The 21,914-nt window shown below is 34.5% G+C and overlaps 2 protein-coding genes across 9 annotated transcripts; one reads left to right on the plus strand and one right to left on the minus strand.

Moving 5' to 3' along the window:
- Positions 1-555: 555 nt before the first annotated feature.
- Positions 556-13,262, plus strand: LOC108344292 (uncharacterized). Of its 6 annotated transcripts, none has more exons than XM_017582762.2 (15): positions 556-1,151; positions 1,258-1,343; positions 5,349-5,503; positions 6,154-6,215; positions 6,362-6,556; positions 6,969-7,023; positions 7,196-7,414; positions 7,515-7,651; positions 8,035-8,227; positions 8,331-8,390; positions 8,476-8,721; positions 11,169-11,427; positions 11,612-11,715; positions 11,946-11,996; positions 12,447-13,262. In XM_017582762.2, exons 1-15 carry the CDS (start codon positions 967-969, stop codon positions 12,732-12,734), a joined length of 2,295 nt encoding a protein of 764 aa, XP_017438251.1. In that variant the 5' UTR covers positions 556-966; the 3' UTR covers positions 12,735-13,262. The 6 variants fall into 6 exon arrangements, with proteins under 6 accessions (XP_017438251.1, XP_017438242.1, XP_017438247.1 ...); XM_017582753.2 differs by having other exon boundaries at positions 560-1,151; positions 11,510-11,715; XM_017582755.2 differs by having other exon boundaries at positions 561-1,151; positions 7,196-7,399; positions 11,510-11,715.
- A 1,107-nt stretch (positions 13,263-14,369) lies between these two features.
- Positions 14,370-16,565, minus strand: LOC108324473 (protein ROH1). 3 transcript variants are annotated; one of them, XM_017557445.2, is made up of 2 exons: positions 16,312-16,565; positions 14,370-15,877 (listed from the first exon to the last, which is right to left on the minus strand). In XM_017557445.2, exon 2 carries the CDS (start codon positions 15,779-15,781, stop codon positions 14,612-14,614), a length of 1,170 nt encoding a protein of 389 aa, XP_017412934.1. In that variant the 5' UTR covers positions 15,782-15,877; positions 16,312-16,565; the 3' UTR covers positions 14,370-14,611. The 3 variants fall into 3 exon arrangements, with proteins under 3 accessions (XP_017412934.1, XP_017412981.1, XP_052734274.1); XM_017557492.2 differs by having other exon boundaries at positions 14,370-15,892; positions 16,312-16,552; XM_052878314.1 differs by having other exon boundaries at positions 14,370-15,920; positions 16,312-16,552.
- Between the last annotated feature and the right edge of the window lie 5,349 nt (positions 16,566-21,914).

Raw genomic sequence — 21,914 nt, forward strand, 5'->3', positions numbered from 1 at the left:
TCACCCAAACACTTCTTAGAATACAAATTAACTTCAACAACACATTTAATTTCGTGACACATTATGTTTCATATTACTACATTTTACAAAAGAGCATAAAATAATTAAATTCCAATACCCAATGGCGATCACCACCTTAACTCTACTAACCACAACAACATAAGAAAAGTTAATCTGTCATTAACTTCATACAAATTTGTCCTAAAAATAATTCTTCTGACAAAATGTAATAACTGTTAGAATGAGTTCATTCGTTCATATTTTCCATTTCCAACAAAATCAAATGGATTAAAGATGGTAAAGTGAAAGAATGTATGAAAGGAGCATTAAAACATCTATGTTTTTCTCCTCGTATAACAAAACAGAAAAGAAACTAACATCATACGTGCTATACATACAGTGTACAGTGTACATATACCAATCTCAGTAGATGGTTTTAGGCATAAGGTCTGCACCGACACAACATCCCATGTTACCATTTTGAAATTTTACTTTTAGTTTTTTTCTCTTCTAAGAAAAAGAAAAAGGAAAGAGATCATTAATAGCGTACCTGCGAAAAGAGTTGACGAAAGTGATTTTCCTTTCCATGCCAAGTTCCAACATGTATATAACTCATAAATTATTACTCCTCATCATGAACAGAGTTGCGTCTTTGTTCCTCTTGTTTCCACACGCTTTCGATTCATTCACTTTTTATTATTTCTCTTTCATCTTGGTCCTAACTGTTCCTTCATTCCACCAATCAATCGCTTCAACCGAGACCCACTTCACAGATGACTTAAAGTGTGATGCTTTCAAGCACGAGAAAACATTAATAGGTTTGATCTGCACTGAAACGAAGGTGGGTGGGAGAAAGTTGGTTCCTTTTTAGGTTCAGGACTTGTGGGTTTTGCTCCACTTTTACTAAGGCATGAGTAATCATTTGGGGTTGAAGTATTGCTGTATCGGCTGCTAGTACGACTACTTATGTTTCGGAGACTCAGATGGTTTGTGGGTCTGAATCAGAAGAATTGGTCAACCAAAAGGTTGGTCCATGTTGAACATCAACATCCTGGCCCTGCAAGGCCAAACCAGTTGCCTGTGCTCGATGCCGTGCACGAGGTTGCAATTTACATTCATAGGTTTCATAATCTTGACCTCTTTGAACAAGGGTAAGCACTAAGCTCCACTTTCTGTTGCTCCCTTTTTCCTTGTGATACTGTTGTAGACTTTTCAGCTTCTTTTTATTGGTATTTTATTTTTATTGCTGCTCTGTAGATGGTACAAAATCAAGGTGACCATGAGATGGGAGGATGGTGAAGACTCCTATCCCGGGATTCCGGCGCGGGTTGTTCAGTATGAAGGTGACACGTATTCCTAATCTCTTCGTGTACTAGTGGTTAAGTGCATCTATTTTCTGTAATTTAGTTCGTAGTAAGTTTTGATGTTCTAGTTTGTTGAAGACATGAATTTCGGGTTCATTGAGATCCGGTGCGCTGTCATCAAGGTTGTGTGTTAGATCCGAGCAAAACCGTGTTCTTTACATGGAAATTACGGTTGGTATTTGACATGTTGCTGTAAATAAGAAAAGGTAAGAGCATCTAAATGACAACAAAATGATGGTAAAATTATTCTTCTCCAGCTTCGTACAGTAACAAATCATTTAGTTCCCCATACAATCAGGTATTATAAAGAAAAGAATGCAATGGAAAATTGTCAGGCCGTTATGCTTATTTTCCCACATGGCAGCAACATAAACTAATTTTATAATTCATCAAGCTAAAAGGTCTTAGTAATAGCTGGACTTCTTTGTAACCTCTTGGGCGTGATGATTGTGCTGGATTGCTAACAATTCCTTCCTCTAGAAAAGCCACGTTGTCCTCAAGGTGATAGATGTGGTTAAGGTTGAGCTAGTGTTCCCTAGCAAAGGGGTTAGGGACCAGTGGTGGGTGTGTGAGTAAGGTGATTTGGAAGAGAGCTAAAGCAGGTTGAGGGGATACAGGTACGTTTGCATAAAAGGATAAGGGTTGGCCCAAATGAGTAAAACTAATGCTTAAGGATCTGCAGTAGGATGATTTCATTGGAGTGGTAGGAAGGGGCATGAGAGCCTGACAAAGATCATTCACTTGGTCCCTTACAACTTGGCAAGGGCCATAACTTTTGTCATCAGCATACGTTGAATAGCCTCCTAGATTTTGTGGTGAGTTTCTGGTGAGAGACCAAAATTAAAGCAACTCAAAAGGAACATTGGAGCTAAGTTGACAATACAATTGGGCAAGCTCTAAAACTTGGTGATGTATTTATTGATGGTGCCGCTCTAGGTAAGCTTGTACATAGCTCTCTTAGGTTCATCATAGTAAGATAAACAAGACTCAAGAGCTTGCAACATGCCTTGCCACAACTTGAGGAAACCATTGTGAAACATTCATTGATACCAACTCAGTGTGGGGGACATCCATGTAGAAGGAAGTGATCCTAATCCGTTCTTCGTTGGGAATGCCCTAATAATTGTAAAATTGTTCGATTTTGAAGATCTAACTCAACGTGAAGGCCACTGAATCTAGGAAGCTCTATTTTGATAGAGGGATGGTGTGATAATGGAGATGGGGAGTGGGGGGAAGCATGGGGTGAGGTGGTAAGTGAAGACAACTGCTCAAGAATACAATCAATGTTGTGTGAGAGGTCTTGTTGGTTGTTAGTGAGGGTGGTTTGGAGTTGGGTAAGGGGATGTATGGTGTCCTCCAGGCAGTTGGCAACCAATTTATAGATACTGTGATCGGCCATTGCTGGTTGGACAACTTGATATGGCATTATGAAAAAAGGATTAAAGTAGCTAAATACTGCAAAATGATAAAATTCATTCTTCTCTAGCTTCTATTGAATCATTTAGAGGAATATATTGTCACTACATTGACAACTCATTGGTTCCCTGCATAATCAAGTGACAAGAAGAAAGAATATAATGGAAATATTTGATTTTGTCAGGCTGTTATGCTTATTTTCCTACATGGCAGCGAACATGAACTAGTTTTATAATTCATCAAACAAAGTCTTGATAGTAGTTGGACTTCTTTGTAACCTCTTGGGCCCTAATGCTCTGGCTGGATTGCTAACAGTATTTCAAGGCAACTTATTCTCAAGTCATGTATCAGTTGAAATGGCTTATTCAGCTAATTTCAAATATTTAACAACCAAGAAATCAATATGTACATTAAATTTTTTGTAGACTTGTGTCATTTGATATTTTAAATCCTGCGTAGTCATCCAAAATTAAAGGGATTACATAGAAGCCACACTTCTCATTTTAGTGCTTTGAAATACTTCACACTAGCCATTCCCCAAATGCTTAGGGACAGAAATTTGGGCTGAGTGTAAACTAATAGATTACTTGCTTCTCTGCCAGAGTTGTGCAGTAAAGAGTTTGAGTATGAGGTTTGAATGTGTATGTTTTCTCTTGAATATTGTATATGAAATATGTCTATTTCATGTGCCAGAGCTACATTCAACTTTCTTGTTTTCTTTTTGAAATAATACTTGAATTTATAAGTGAAGTTTGTTCCTACTTCTTAGCAGTCAAAACTGTATAACCTGATTTATTATTATTATTCATGAAGCTGTTGGCATATTTAACCATAACAAGGCATATATAAATGTGAAAGCAAGGCTTATATTAAAAGCTTCTAAACTAAGGAACAAAATTTTCATATGAAATGCACTCATTATAAAGCTTGGACTGGAAAAACTACCCTCTCAAGCTGTAATCGATATTTTTATATATGTATTAATAAAATGAAAAATTGCTCATCTTACACATTAAAGGTCTAAATATGTCTAAGTAACGCTGAAAACTATGTTATTGATTTGAGATTTAAATTTGAGATTTTCTTAGTGATGGATTTAAACATAAATTTATATTTATATTTAAATTTGCATGCTTTTGTTGATGATAGTTTTGATTGAAGAAGTAAGGCAAACTATTAAATTTAAGCTTGAGCTTTGGAGACAAACATTGGAAACAAAAAGGTTTTTTCACTTAAGTAGTAATAAGACAAAGTATATACCTTGTGTGTTTAACAATATACAAGAGAAATATGACTTGGAAGTTACCATGGGAGAAAATGCCTTATAAAAAAGTTCTTAAGTTAAATATTTTGACCTGTAATACAAAATTGAAGACAAATGAATGAGGATGCTGCACTGCACAAAATATATACATGATCATTTAAGTTAAAAAATACATTAGTGATTATTTTTTTATCACAAAGTACATGCCAAGCTAAAAGGAAAACTTTATTGTACAAGTATACGTTGGGTTATACTCTATGGTAGTGTATTTTGGACTTTAAGGGAACATGGGAAAAAAGTGGTAGTAGTAGAAATGAAAATGCTAAGATATAGGCGTATAAGAAAGAACATGATATGAAATGACTGCATATGGGAAGATGTTGCTGTAGCACCAATTGAGAAAAAGATGACAAATTATCACTAGGGAGGTGTGAGCACATCAAGATGGCTGCAAGAAGCACAATAGTCTACTTGAATGATTTTGGCTCTAAAAGTAGTATTTATTTTAGCTCTTTTTCCCTTTAACAATATTCTTGTTTGGGTATCAATGATTTGTCTTTAATGTGATAGTTTTTGGAGATCCTTAATTGACTAGTAATATGATTAAAATAGTGTGTTTAAGTAGGAGACAACAATAGTCCATGAGCTAGTTTTTGAGATTGAATTAGGTCTAAATCCAAATTTTAAGATAGTAGATGTCTATTAGTTGTTCTTGGATTTATTGGGTGTCCCATTCAAAGAGTAGTGATTTTTATCAAAATCAGGGTCATTCAGAGTCTGCTCAGATATTGATATCTAATGAATTTGTCACAGTGAGGGATACATTTCCAGTTTTAGGAATTCAGAAGACAAACTTATATCAAATTGTTGGTTCTTATCTCTATTTGAGTTCAGGTACTATGGAATTAAAGTCAATCATTGTCAGAATTCTACAATTTTTCTTTTTGTAGATCGAGTTCCATTTCTAATTTCAGTTAGCCATATTAAGAAATAAGTTATCTGCAACTAAATGCATGCCTGTTTGCAAAGCAATTTGATCAGACCAGTACTTGTACTTTTGTGCATAGTTTTACTCAACTTTAGGTTTCCGCTTATTGTATTGTAATGTTTTCCTAATAATCTCTTTAAGTTGTACTGTTTTGAACCTCCGAACACTTCCAGTGTACCTGAACATTTACAATCACAAACTTGATATGCTGAATAATTATTTTGTCCTCTTCGTTTGTTGTATTGCATTATATTTGTGTACTTGTTCAAGCTATAGTGTATAATCCTAGAATCCATCCTTTTTCTTTGAGCTGCAGCTCCTGAAGTGGGTTCTGACAATTTATGTAGAGTCTGGATGATTGATGATACAGACAACAGTTTTTCAACACCGCCATTCCATATTAAATATGCAAGACAGGATGTATATCTTTCCATCATGATCTCATTCTACCTGTCTTTTGGTGTGTGTGAGGTCAGTTTTTCTCACTATTTTAACGATTTACTGATATAACCCTTTAAACGTATTTGTGTACGAAATGGAGGTTCTTTTTTGTTGAAACAAACTAGTATAGGAGATCTTGTCAAACGCAGGACAAAAAGATTTAGTGTAATCTTATTGAAAGAGGGACCTAATCATACATACTGATTCAAGTTGCTGATGGCTGTCCCTTGGTCCATGTCATCTCACACTAAATATTCACAATTTACAATGGTATCTGCAAATGCCATTGGCACCTTTTCTTCCTCCTGTTCTCTTCATTCAATGAGCTGACTGCGGAGGCAATGAACTTTATAAAATAATTGCAAAAGAGGGAAAGTTGTCCCTTTGCATCATGTGTTGTAGAAAAGGAAGTCATGTCATTCCTTGGCGAGTTTGGTTGGGGAAGGAAAACCTATATTTTTAAGAATGTCTCATTATTTCATTAACTGTTGGATACAATTGTCTTCATGAGCTCATGGTTATTTGATACATTTCTACATCTGACGTGCAAAGAAATAGGTTCCTTTCTTTATAAGAATCCATAATTAAAAAAAAACACTGTTGTGACTTGCTGCTTTAGTGATGTGCGCCATTTTATTTTTCTTCTGTCTTGTAAACTTTTGGTTATTATCTAAACACAGGTACAATCCTCTTCTGTCATCTTGAAGTTTGAACTCATGCATGCTCCTATAACTCGAACTGGGTTAGTTAATGGTTCCCTTTTCTTTTTTGTGCACTAGTGTACTAAACTAGTGTGCAAATATTCATTTGACTTTTAATTAAATTTGATTATTACGATAGTGTGAATTTCAGGTTTTTAACTCTGAGATTAATTCATCATTTGTGCAGGCCTGAGTTACAAGGTTCTCTGGATCCATATGCTGCTTCAGTTCATGAATATAAAATCCCCCCTAAAGCTCTTCGAGGATTGCATTCATATTGTCCTGTTCATTTTGATGCTTTCCATGCTGTCCTTGTTGATACAAGCATTCACATCAGCCTACTAAAAGCTAGTTATCACACATCTCAACAGAAGGTATCCAGGTTTGTCAGAACTCCAGTTTTTGAAGTTCAAACTAACCGTTGCATCATCTCTGTTGGAATATCATTATAATCAATTAGTCCTCCGAAGCAAGGAGTTGTCTTAGAAGTTGTTTTCCTGTTTGGTTAGGGTTAGGGTTAGGTGTGCTGTGCTATTGTTAGTGGGCTTGAGCTAGTGCTACTTAAGTTATACCTAATCATTAGTCTCAATGGGCATTGGAGACGGACTGCTTTGTTTTATACAACATAAAAGTCAAATTTAATCTCATATTTTATTGACTAGTATAACCATTCTCTTTTCCCATTCACTATCTAAACCTTATAACTTTAGCAGCCATAATTTAATTGTTTCTTTTTCTTATTGTACATAATGTATTGTTTTAGCTTTTGAATATGATTAGTTGAATTATATCAGTGAATCCAGAGGTTCAGAAGGTGCTTATGTTGAAGATTATGTTGGGTCAAACAAGGTATGAGGTGTTGTGTATAGATCACATCACATGATAACATTATTTCTGATTTTGAGGTGTTATAAGTTGCAAAGTTGTGGTTTATATTATTTGATAAGCTTAATTTTGTTGAGAAATCTCTTTGACCACTATTATAACTTATTCTTCTTCTGATTCTCAAAACTCAAATCAGGTTATGCTCATCAAAGCATTGATGGCTGCATATGATATCCTGCTTGAAGATTTGAGAAGAATAAGCACAGGCATTGGCAAAGCTATTGATTTGACTGAAATTACTTTTGAATCAGATGCTACAGAATGGTTTGCTCCTACTCCACCTGCATGTGTGGAAAGTGTTGATGGTGAACCATCACTTCAACTGTCTGACATGACACAAGTAATAAGTGCTGAGGTTTTTAATTCTGTCAACACGAACATTTTATTATTTGTTTTAGCTTCTTTGTGTTTTAGACTGTTTACCGATTTACAACTTCCATGTTTCCCTAAACCAGAACTCGGCTTATTATATCAATAACCTTACTGAGAAGTCTATCCAACCTTTCTCTTGGGATGATCATCTCTTAAGCTCTTTCCAGTCTCTAGGGAATCAGCTCTTATGTCTCTGGAATATATTTCTGAAATTCCACAGGTTTGTTAAATATAATTGCAGTGATTTCATGTCCAAATAATTATTTAAGTTTGGCATCTTTGATGTCCTTGTAGCTCTTTTTAGTATAATGCTTCTATAGTTGTATATCCATTCTGATCATTATAGCGTAATGAAGAACTATTTTATCCAGTCTTCTTTCAGTTTGAATATTCTTTTTCCAACTTTTGCCTAGCTCTAGTTCTTTGACTGGCTAGTGAGATTAGCTTGTCCAGAACGAGGCTGATTTCTGTCATAAATTTGTTGTACAGTTTCTATATGGCATAGCTAGACTGTTATGTTGTAAGAAATTTATTATTTGAGAATAACATTTCAGCAGTGCATTAATTCAATAACATGTTTTTTTACTCTATCATTTTAACCAGGGAAAACAGAACAAAAATATTGGAATTTCTGCGGAAGTCCTGGGTGATTGATCGGAGAACTGAATGGTCTATATGGATGGTGTACTCAAAGGTTGCAATGCCTCATCAAAATATGATCAATGGAGTTGAGGGGACGTCCATGTCCCACGGTGTACATAGAAGTTCAATACTAACAAGAAGATTTACTGATGATGTAATAATCTACTATTTAATATTTATTAGTTCTGTTGTGCTATGGATTTTCTTTACTGGGTCATTTTCTTCAGATATGTTACGTTCCTTTTTCTTCAATTCAGCCTATTCAAAGTGCAACAATGCGTGCAGAACTTCACAGGCGGGGAATATCACAAATGAGGGTAAGACAATGTTTTTTTTTCGGGGGTTCTTTGCAGTGTTTTAGTTTAAGCTGTCTGGAATTGATGATATGTGATTCACATGCAGATAAACAATAGGTCACTTCAAGACATGTTTATATTTGGAGATCTTCTGCTGGTTCCTATCATTATTATAGAACGCTTGACAAACGGGTACCATTCTGCCAGTGTGAACTCAGACTTCAATCCTTTGGATGACAAAAAAAGGCATATTCTAGAAAATGGATCCAGAGCCGCAAAGAAGTTGTTTGGTGGCAGTTCACAGCAAAATGAGCTTGTTTTAAGGATAGTTGTTTTTGTTCATGGATTTCAGGCATGTTTCACATTCTTGCAGTTGCTTTTACCTTGATCTGAGTTTTGTCCCTCTTTATTGTTACTTTGGCCTTCAGTCTTTTAGAAGTTACAATCCAAAGTGGTTTTCTCTGAAAACTGAAGCTGCAATTTATGTTCTGGGATAAAAATTATTTTGGTTTTTCCTTTGTCATGATTTGGTTGTTCGCAACTCTCATTCTTATTAATAAATATAAGATTAACTAGAGTACTATATATTTTCTTTTTGTTGTGACTTCATTTTAAAGTTATCCACGTGGTAAATATGTGGGTGTTAATTTCTTCTATACAAACGTAAAAGCCTAACTGAACATATAGTTTTAAGCACATATCACCAATAATGAAAATTGCAGCATTCTGTTTTGCTGTATCTTTTCTAAATTGCTAAAATTGACTATTATACAATATAATTACAGACTTGGTTAGTCCTTAAAAGATTTAGATGTATGATCATTCACTGTTACATCTTTGTACAACATTAAATCTATAATCTTAAAAAAGGTATGTATACATACAACTTTGAATAACTATCTATACTGGATTTTTAAGCATTTCATCTGTTAATAAGTATTATTAGCCTTGATCTGGTGCATTTATGTTTGTGTATGTTGAAACTCTTGCATGAATATTTACCATCTTGTGTTTCTTTTTCCCAAAAATACATATATTACTTGTTTGTAGGATAATTAGAATTAACTATAGCTTAGTTGAGGATTCTACTGTTATAGGAATGTGATCCTAGCAGTGTCGGTGACCTATGAAGGAAAGAAAACTCTGTTCTAATATAAGCTACCTCTGAACTAATCTTACTAATTACTTGTTAGATATTACAGCAGAAAATATCCTTTCAATATCAAATATTATTATACTATGGGAATCTTAAACATCAAAGCAAACAATGGTTTTTCACGCCACACCTCCATGGGAATCTTAAACATCAAAGCAAACAATGGACTCCTATTTATCAAATAGACAATAGTGATTGCAGTTTCTCTCTAGAAGAACTTAGGAAAACTAGCTCCCAATAACACACCTCAGCACGACCATTTTGTTGAAATGTATCTGCAGTTCTTATACCTTCTATCTTACAAAGCTCATTAATCTGCTCTGATGCAAACTCCAATTTGTTGTCAATTCTAACCACTTGGAGTTTGGTTATCTATTGATTACCGTTCATGGTGTGCCCCTTTTGAAACATCCCAACAAGCTCAGTTTTACTTTTCAATATATAAATACACACCCTTTGCAAGTAATCCTCTATGATAGTAAGGAAATAAGACTTTTCAACATGAGTTTGAGCTCATGTTAGACTCCAATAGGTTAAAACGGTCTATTGGACACATGGTTACCAACCCCAAACTTCAATATATGAGACTTTCGAAGTACACAAAACTCCAGCTTATCCATTATATTGCCTCCCAATAGGTTTTGTTTTCCCAGCTCCACCAAACCTTTTCACTTATGTGCCCCAACCTCAAAGCCACAACTTTGTCTTGCATCATTTGACTAGGCACAGATGATTATGCTATCACTGGTAAACCATCTAGTGTGTAAAGACCATTCTTTTTCATCCCCTTAGTAGTTGTAGATGCTCTCTTTACAATCTTTATAGTACCGTATTTAATCTTAGTTGTCAAACCCATTAGATCAAACTGCTAGCTGGGCCACCATCGTTCTTGATTCTATCATCTTGGATTGATACAACTGTTGTTTTAAACAGAGTCTATGTACCAAAGATTTTGTCATTTACCAGAACTCAAGTTTTATCCACATTGACACAACAGTTCTCTTTGTGACTTCCTTGAATGCCTTATCTCCAAGACATAATTATGGTGATTATAGCTTTGTTGATCATGTCAATCTTCTCCTTCTTAGACAGACGTTGATATGTTTGCCTCCTTTATTGCATCAACACATATTTATTGTATCAAGATAGTTGTCATCTTGATCCTCCATAATGCAAAGTTCACCAGAAAACTTCTCAATGTCAAATTTAGTGGTAATTTCTTTGAAATTTGTTCTTCAAATTCTTTCCACTGACTGACTCTATAGGTGATGCCAATTGTTGGGTTTGCACAATGATAACAAAGAAAAACCATGAGAACAAGAATAAAAAAAAGTAACTCTTATAATATAAGGTTATACAAAGAGTGAATGAATTATCAACACGACATACCCCACAGAGTAGCGTGTATAACTAAGGACTAACAAAAACCTGTTGAGATAGTTGAAACAAAATATTATCTACAATACAAGGGGTAGACAATAGACTGTCTAACTAAATCTTAATACTACTAGACATCTTTTAGAAGATGGTCCCCTATGCTGATGTAGAGTCAATACATCACAACTATTATTGTCTTGTTTATCTTTTATTTCCACTAATATATGATTTGACCAAGCGTGCTCTCCATGACTTAAACTTAACAGGGAAATCATTTAGATTTACGGCTTGTTCGGAACCAATGGCTTTTAATAGACCCCAAGATACAATTTCTAATGTCAGAGGCAAATGAAGATAAAACATCTGGAGACTTCAGAGAAATGGGATCACGGCTTGCCCAAGAAGTGATCTCCTTCCTGAAAAAGAAGATGGATAAAGCTTCAAGAAGTGGAAACTTGAAGGATATCAAGCTTAGCTTTGTTGGTCATTCTATTGGGAATCTCATTATCAGGACAGCCTTAACAGGTATACCTACGCATAATTTTTTTGACAGTAGCGTTTAGAAATTAAACTAGGGAAAGTAATGTCTTTCTTAAAATAATTCCAGAGAGCATCATGGAGCCATATCTAAGATACTTGCAAACATATGTCTCCATATCTGGTCCACATTTGGGTTATATGTATAGTTCGAACTCTCTATTCAATTCAGGGCTGTGGATATTGAAGAAGCTCAAGGGCACACAATGCATTCACCAACTTACATTTACAGATGACCCTGATCTTGAAAATACTTTCATCTATAATCTTTCCAAGGTATGGAATGCCTAATATTTTACTCTTGATTATAAGTTACCCGATCCCTATATCTAGGATTCCTTTTCCGTAATTGTGAAATTAATGCCTTTTTTTGGGCTTTGAAAAGGAAGTTAAGTTATTGGAGAAGTGGGGCTACAGGGTTTTGTTCATATTCGTTTGCTATATTTCAATGAAGTGAAAATAGGGACACAAGTGATATTAGTCTTACTGTTTACTATTGTCTACAGGAGAAGACATTGGCTAACTTCCGGAATGTGCTTCTTTTGTCATCACCTCAGGTAATCTTTATATGCTTATGTGCGAATCGTCATAGTTTATAAGACACACTAGAAGAACTTCTCCTTACATTATTTTTAAAAATTTCCTGCATTCAAATGCTAGATCACTTCCTGAAAGGTGAAGACGTAGCAAAAGATGTAGGAAGAGAAAAGCAAAATATGTAGAAATCTACAGGGTGGGAAGCTAACATCGATTAGGATTTATGCTAATAACCATATGTTTACTGTTTAGTCACACTCTTATGCAAATGTCTTCCATCATTTTAAATTAAATTATTTTTGTTAATTCATGATAAGGGTCCTGTGCAAATGATAGGATCTTGTTATATAGTTCAATGCTTGGTAACCTTACGAACCAGGCTTTTTCATCTTTATAAGCTTTAACCGGGCTCCAGTTTTTCTTTTATTATTTCAAGTATATCATAATGATTCATTGTTGTTACATGTCAGGATGGCTATGTACCATACCATTCTGCCAGAATAGAACCTTGCCCAGCATCTTCATTGGATTTCTCTAGAAGAGGGAAAATCTTCATGGAGATGCTGAATAATTGCTTGGACCAAATCCGAACCCACTCTGACGATAGGGTGGTCATGCGCTGTGACATCAACTTCAACACCTCTTCCTATGGCAGGAACTTAAACACACTTATTGGACGGACAGCTCATATTGAGTTCTTGGAATCTGACATTTTTGCGAAGTTCATAATGTGGTCCTTCCCGGAGCTGTTTTGTTAGCAAAGAAGTAATCTACTTGGAATTCAGACAACTTGTTGATTTAGATAGACAGTGAAGTTGAGACATACTTCAAGAACATTGGAGCTGAAAGCATGGGATTGAAATCAAAAACAGCTCACAGATTCCAATTCAAAGCCCATCAGGGGCATGTAGTACGCTTCCAACACCATCCTCACGGTGTGACAAATTGGTAAATTTGATCCCTCCAAAAAATCCGGATCAGGAAAATGGAGGAATTTGCGGAGCAAGAAACATGCATGGGACCTTGGCCATTGTAACAAGCCTTTTCTATGTAGTTATATATATATATATATATATATATATATATATATATATATATATATATATATTTTCTCGGTTGTGGATGGGGATACAGCCTCTTTTGGCCCACAGGCAGGGTGTAGGCGTGTATGTACAAAAGACAGAATGACTACTTTACCCTGTCTGCTTAGGAACCTATAGAAAATGTTATACATTGACAGATAATATTCAAGTAATTTCCTACAGAACATCCATCCTTTTACTTCAGATTACGCTTTCTGGTATCATAGTGCCTTTTAAACCTGTTACTAGTTCTGTTTGTTCTTATTTATGTACTTGTTTGCGCAGATTAAATATACCTTACTGTAGATTAAACGTAATACTGGTTCAGAGTTCAGTGCTTCATTGGATGAATACTGAATAATGCATCCAAACTAAATTCTTCGAGTCAGATATCTGCGTAGTATTTGAGTAGTCTGAACATAGATGCCTTTTATTTAAGGGTGTACTGTGTATCATACTTGGGGAAAGTGGAAAACGAACATGTGCAAAAACTGAATACATAGTATTATTAGTACCAAGCGAGATATCAAATGTACGTTCTACCGGCGCTTTGCTTTGTATGATTGGCTAAATAAAGGATAATCTAAGAAGCTCTTAGCTGCAAGTGCTCATGGTAGAAACACAAACAGCAATTTTCTTTTTTCAAATCTAGAAATATTACGCAAAACAATAAGATTCTAGAAGCTTTGGACAAATATACTATGATTACGTGTAAACAAGCTTCTTAATAAACACCTTTAAAGGAGAAAACGCTAGAACGAAAACAATAAATGAATATCTCAATAAACCAAAGTTAGTTTATTTATATAATCAAAATTTTTAAAAAGTGACACCAGAGATATAATTTAAGTTATAAATAAATCAATTTAAGTTCATGAAAAATGTTTTTTTTTCATTTATACATAAACACTAAAATAAGCCCTAAAATCACAAAGGAATTAACCAAATATTGTCAAATAGATGTATATATATACAGAAAGATAAGACAAGTTTATTCTATCAGCTGACTAAATTTCCACTCACCCCCATCAGTTTCTCTTCATTCTGCGTTTCTTTTCAATGTAAGTTGTCTCTATCAGAAAAAGATTGGACTGTAATGAAAACAAATGTAAAATGGATAATTTCTGCCCATCCTCTCTCCCCATGTTTTGGGTACAAACAAAGAATAAAATTTCAACTAATAATCTTGTACATCTATTCAATTGAAACGCCCTTCATTAGACCCTTTGTCCAAGTTCCCTTCAAGGCATTGTGTAAGTGCCTTCTTCCTGAAGTTATACTTGCTGCATTAAAGATGACCGCATACAATTGCAACAAAAACACCATTTTATATAGCAAAGCAAAGAAACTATAAACTATTCAATTTGTAAACTGACCATTCTTTTTTTCAAACAAGTACTGAGAATAATACAATGCATTACAAGAGAGCTAAAAGATTTATCTGTTTGTCTTGCCGAGTCATTCCTCCTCTCAAAAAACGATGGTAAGAAGTTTAAAAATGTACACGCTCTGCAAATTTGTACATCTGATAGCTCATCAACAACCCACCATTTTCATTGCTCATTATGGCTAGACGTGCCAAGGTAATCAAGCCCCTCAGTTCGACATGCCATTATCTTCCGGAAGACCTCTCTCACTTGGCGCTCCAATGGGTCCAACCCATTTCTTAAAGCTTCACAGACATGCATTAGCTCCATCACATCACAATCAATTTGTGTTTTCTGGTCATCTGCCAATGGAAACTGAGCTGAATCTATCAGGTCAGTCATGCGGCGGCTGCTACTCTCAATCTGGTGTATCTCCTTCAACAAGCCATTCGAGTTTCGCCGCTCTCTCTTTTTTGACTCCTCAGTGATCCGTTCATGAAGTACAGAAACCGGAGTACTCCAGGATAATTGCCGTGGGACTGAAAAATGAATGCTTAGACCCCTATCCTGACAAGGAATAGCTGCAACAAGGGTCCACAGAACTATCAGCAGAATGCAGTTCATTGTATAAACCGGAATCGCAAGCCTGCTTGTAGCAGCAATCTCAGTAGGACGAGGTGGAACAAGGTTATTCGCAATGGACTGTAGTTGCTTGGATGCAGACCAGGAGCGGGAGACACTCCACGAATGTGATCTTGAATGCCCTGTTGAGTGATGATCCTTGCTAGAGTTATGTCGCCCAAAAGACCTATTACGCTGAGAAAAGATTGATCCAGATTCTTTCTCGTCAAGCATAGCCAATGCTAAATCCATCAACGCCTTTCTTGCTCTACGGAACTGCCCTTCAGTTAATGCTCTCTTAGTTGAACCAAAGGCACAAAAGACAATTTCCAGATGTTTTTGCCATGTGCGAATCTTCTCAATCCCATCTCTGCTTGCATTACAAATGTCAAGCGCCTTTACTGATCTATCAAAGAATTCGGAAACCATTCGATCCAGCGGGGATTTGGTGACATGCTCTTTGTTATTCAACAGAATGGCTCTGAATTCCTCTTGGCAGAGAATAAACGCATCGAGGACCTTCTGGATCCAACTAATTGTGAGAAACTCCTCATCACTAGCCACAGAAAGGTCTTGGAACCTATCTGTAACACGCTTTTGAAATAATCCAAGCTCTAAATTACAGGAATCGGATTCATGACTTGCTTCCACGGAATGAACTTGCTCCTGCCTCACACCAAATAATGAACGACCAAACGAGGACAGCGACGAAGAAGAGCCCTGATTTTCAGGCATTGCTACGGAGTCACAGCCTTCAGCAAAAGTCCCACTCGAGATCCCCAACAAACCGAACCAGAACAACAAAGATCACATGAAACACCTCAAAAACAACTGCATTCAATTTCTCTGTTTCAGTTTCACTTCCAATAAGTTACTGAACATAAGGAATTCAAAGTATCCTCAACAGTCCAACAAAATTCACACCAAATATCCAATTGACAATCTTTCGACTATCAAACATCGATCAAGTTAACAGATCAACAAAACTCTAATACCTAAATCGAAACCCAAATCTTAAAAGATCTCAACTTTCAATAACATGACTGCCATGTTCTTCCAATTCAAAAACTACGAAAACTCAACTAAAAGTCAAACCTTGATCTCTGACCCAGAAAACCATATGCTCAAACAATCTTAAAAAAAGTGCTGGGTTTCTTAAAATATCATCGTTTATAAAAGAAATAAAAAATAAAAATGAAGAGCAAGAGCTTGCAACTTGTAAGAAGACTTGAAGAAAAATAGAGAATAGAGAATAAAGGAGGTACCTCTGAACTTGAGAAGTTTAGAACCGAGAGAAGAAGACGATTGGAAATTTTAGGGGCAAAAAGGTGATCACAGAAAACGTAGAACTGACGAAATGGGAAATGGGAAATCCCCAAACCCTAGCGAAGGACCAAAGCCAGGGGCTTTGGTGTACGCTAGTTCAGGGGAAGCAAAAGCGATGTAGTTGGAATGTTATTATTTTGAAGAGTTCTGACAAGACAACTTTTTTTAAGGTTATTTTCAGAAATATAAGAACGCACAAGATTTTTGTCTAGAGGTCATGTCATGTTTATACTTATAAAAATACAATTTAAATAATTCCCAGCAGAGAATGTTCCCTTTTCAAGGTATAAAAAATAATTTCCTATTAAAATCCTATAGTGTTTATCTGAGGTTCTAAACTTTGATATACGTGAAAATAATTAAAATTATACTAATTAAGAAAGCCAACTGATGTAAATTAATTTTATTGATCTTAATTTTAATTTTTATTAAATAATATTTATTAAAATTTGAGACCATGACAAAAATTATTGAAAATAAATCATACTTAATTAAAGGATATTTTAGGAATGATGCGAAAATAATTAAATTAAATTAATTTATTTCCACTATAAATTATAGTTTTCTATTTTTATTAATGTTTTGAATTTATATGTATGAAATTATTGTAATAAATATATTTTTTGAAATTGTCTTGTTTACCCGTTTTAGTTATATTTCATGATAAATACATAAAGGTAAATTAATCAAAAATTAAGTGAGAAAATGGTTATATAATTATTAAAAATAATTAATGTTATGTTAAACTATACAAGCAAACATATAGTTTAAATCAAATTAATTAAATTATTTGACTACATTTTTAACTTTAAATTTTAATAAAATTAAATGTAAATTATTTATTGAAATTTAATAATTTTTTCAACTTGATCGATAAACTACCTATAAACTTTTAGGTTAATAAGTTTAAGTTTAAGTATTTAAATTTATCTTCTAATTATTTATTTATTTATTTATTATTATATTTTCTAATTATAAAATAATTTTAAGAGACTAGTGTTGGTATGAATTTCAAAAACATGTTAACTTTAAAAAGTTAGTTGAATAATGTTATAAAATTTTGATGGAGCATTAAAAAGATTAGTGAATTAGCACGTAGTTTAATGATTGTCATTTGTATCCTCAAGTAGATTATCCAATTAATTAAAATATAATTATTTTAAGTATTTATAAGTATATAATTTGTATTTATAATTTTTAATGAAAAAAATATGATTAATATATATATATATATATATATATATATATATAATTTTATAAATTAAGAGTATCTAACAATACAATGTGTATATACTTAAAATATAACTACTCACTATTTAATCTTTAATAGTTTCATTATTGTTCATTTCTTTCACTCTCATTATGTTCTACTTATATATAATACGACTATAGCAAGTGGACAAACCACAACACAACAAATAACATGGTAAGCTAGTGAAATTTTAACAACTTATATATTTAAGCATCTACTAAAACAAACATTGAAATACATATAATCCTACCCTTCAATATCCATATAATATTCATAAAACATAGATATATTCTAGAGTCAATTTTGGGAATACTTATGCATTGAGTTGAGTACTTATGAAGTTTTGCACCTATCATGTAACCTTGTAGTATAATATCACACCTGGCCTAGATTTACCAAGTCTAAAAATCCTTCCTTCAAAATAGGGTTAAGTACTTCAATCCTTTAAGTCACAACATTATTTCATATTGGTCTTGTAGACCAAGAATCTCATTCAACTATCACCACCTAAACTTCATTCTCTATATGAGTATATGAGTTTAGTAGAGTTAGGATGACTTAAGCCTATGGACTCTTACTCAAAGCACACATTATACTATCCAATATGACATTTCTCCTTATGAAAGACCACATTCATACAATACACACAATATTATCAATACCAATCATTTCCTTGTTTTAATACATTTTAAATTTTTGAAACCATGACCATACTTTACAATCACAATCACTAACAATAATAAGAAACTTATCACCATCACCACTAGAACATAATTTTTCCTTTCTCATTCCTACAACATGTCCATCCATAAAATAAAACAATTAATCTAATTGTTGTATGACACAAAAACTCATTCTCTATGCAATCTAATATTCATCATTAACACAAAATCACATTCCTTCCATTTATCATTATATTCCAACATTTAAGTCATACTACATCAATCAATATCATGATAACCAATGAAATATCATATTTCCATCATTTCCATCATAGACTCGTCCAACGAATTTCTTTCTTGCCCAACAAACACTAACTAGAAACAGGGTCGCCCAATGAAAATCAAGTTCACTCATTGGGAACAAAACATAGAGCTTTGGTTTAATTGGTGCTTGACGCCCATGTATTAGTGCTCAACACTCCAAACTGATGCCTAGTGGCTCAAGTTTGACGTCCAATGTCCAAGTCACTAGAGCTCTCTAGATTTAAATCCTCAGGTAGCACCCAATTGTCAAGCCTCTAGAGTTCACTAGAATTGAATTTCCATGTGGCGCCCAATAATACTAAGTAGACGTCCAACGCTAATGCATAAATCAGAAACCTCATATGTGTATCAGATTGTCAATTTGGTCCATCTAATTACTCCTTCATGTTCCTTGGTTCATAAAAAATATAAATATAAGTTTAAATGCATTAGATGGACTAAGTTAACCTATATGACACATCATCATAGTTCATCAATCTAATTTCATAGTTACAACAAAACATCAAACCAATTCAACCAATATCACAAATTTATGTACATCACATATATAAATCTAACTTAAGCATAACATAATTCATCAGAAATCCGGATCAATCCAAGCATAAACAAGTATAAAAATAGCCAATCTACATGCGAACTCGGTCGAATGGCCAATCTACATACGAGCTTGACTAAATGGAAATTCTACATACGAGCTTGACTAAATGGAAATTCTACATACGAGCTCGGTCGAATGACCAATCTACATACGAGCTTGGCCGAATCACCAATCCACCTGCAAACTCGACCGAGTGACCATCCATATACGAGCTCGGTCGAATGGAAATCTACATATGAGCTTGGCCAAGTGGCCAATCCACCTGTAAACTCAGTCGAATGCTCAATCCACATATGAACTGCATCAAATGGCCAATTCACCTACAAACTCGGTTGAATGGCCAATCCACATATGAGCTTGACCGAATGACAAATCTACATACAAGCTTGGTCAAATGGCCAATGCACCTATAAAACTCAATTGAATGGTCAATCTACATACAAGCTCGACTGAATGGCCAATCTACATACGAGCTCAGCCAAATGGCCAATCAACCTACAAACTTGGCTGAATGAGCAATCTACATGCAGCTCGACCGAATGGTTAATCCACTTGTAAACTATACAAGTCGGTCAAAGCTCGTTCAAGAGATTAGACACGATCACTACCGTGGAGCCGATAACGAGGTTCTTAGATGAACCATCAGTCCCTTAAGCTCCCCATTGGGGATAATCAGTTATTCCCCTTAGACCTCGACTAAGGGGCTTATGTTTCTACCATGCCTAATAGTCTCACATATCTTAGGAATTGAGGCCTAAGAAAGTTTAAATACTCTTTCGACCCTTCGAGACGCCTTTTAAGGACAATATTGTGACGAAGTTTTAGTCTCCAAAGTAGAAAATACCTTAAATGTATTGTGATTGACCCTAACAATGTCACTCGCCGGACTTGGAATCCAAACAAAAACCTAGAGGAGATTGTTTACATGCAATAGCTTGAGGTGTTTACTAATGAGGAAGGAAAGGTTGTCTCTTGAAGAAATCATGGCATAGATTGAAACAAAGTTTAAAGTAGGGGTTCAAAAGATTTGATGATTTCCGAAGATAAACAGGGTTGTGGAGGAGCAAGTATAATAGTTTTTTAATCTGTCACATCAATCAAATCATACACTAATTTTCACAAACTTTACTTCCAAATTCACTCTCACTTACCTCCAAATCTACTCAAATAAACAACAACAAAAAATTATCTTCAAATCCTCTCAAATCCATTCAACCACTCTCCCCCAAATCCATTCAAGCGAACAAAGCCTAAAAGAAAAGAAAATATTGTATTGTTCTTGCTCTTATATGTAGGAAACATCCTTATAGCCAACCATTATAAATAAATTAAAGGATGTCAAAGAAAAATTAAGCTTAGAGTTTAAAATGAAGGATCTTGATCCTGCAAGGCTGATACTAAGGATGGGTATATAGAGGGATCAAACAATGGAGATACCACTACAAAAAAATGATATTTAGTCGGGATTATTTTGTGAAGGTTATAAAAACCTTCCAATACAATAAGTTGTTTGATGGCTAATAATTATGGGGTTTTAATTCTTTTTTGAAGAGGTTTACGACCTCTACAAATCATGATACACTTTTCAGCTTCCAACCTTCCCTCCTATGCTTAAATTTCACATGTTTTTCCTAAATTTCCCAAACCTAAGCCTAACACATTTCAAATTTCCCCAAATTTCACTTCGCGTCCTAATTCATCAAACCTATATTGCATTCTAAGTTCAGAAAGCGCTTGTCTCTATCATTGCTCGTCTTTGTTTCCATCATTGCTTGTTAGTCAGGGCTCAACAAGTGTGGTTGCCAACCAAGGTTCAACAAACTAATGCGCTCACCGGCCTGGATTCAGTAAATAATATCATTAAAGTAAGGGTAATATAAAGTGGGGATGCAATTGTAGATCTTAAACCTAAAGAAAGTAAGGGTTTTTCTTTTTTCCAATGGTTCTTGTGCAGATCCCCATGTATAATGAGAAAGAAGTAATATAAAGTTTGAATGAGAAATTGTGGAAAAAATTATCGTTGTATTTTATTGTCAATAAGTTTAATTTAAGATTCGTTATTTCAATCTAGTTTATGTTTTTTTCTTGTCTGTGTGTATTTGTTTAGGTTTATCAATAATCGATTGGTGTGCTGTGTAATTTGGATTGGCCGAAGGGGAAGTTGTTGATTCAAGTTTTGGATGATTTCGATGACCTAACAATGCAATTGCTAATAAAGGAGGAGGTTTAGAAGTGGCAACAAAAGAATGCCAACATTTTGTACCACCATCGCGTGATTTGAGATGGGTACAAGGTTTGGAATTTGAAATCCACCATGAATTGTAGCTATATTGAACACTGTGATTTTGTTGCAATTTTTTATTCAAATTTTCAGCTTACTCCATATTTTCTAAAAAAGTGGTTATTCACTTTAAGGTCGGTAATTATTTATTTGTTCAATGTCGTTTGTTATTTTGTAGTGTTGAGTTATAAAATATAGATATAAAACTAATATTTGCTTTTAATGTAATTGTCTTGTTGCTCGAAGGGCAGTGAAATTGTAAATGTATTTATTTGATATGATTGGTGTGGGTGGTGCAGGATAATGATTAATAGGGACTTGTTCAAGCAAGATGGCCCTTCGTGAACAAGGTTGAGAACCTTCTAACGAGGTTACAAAACATTAACCCAACTTTTCATTTTGAGGTATAGCAACACATGAATGAG

Source organism: Vigna angularis, chromosome 1 (assembly GCF_016808095.1).
Source record: "Vigna angularis cultivar LongXiaoDou No.4 chromosome 1, ASM1680809v1, whole genome shotgun sequence".
NCBI classification, from domain to species: Eukaryota; Viridiplantae; Streptophyta; class Magnoliopsida; order Fabales; family Fabaceae; genus Vigna; species Vigna angularis.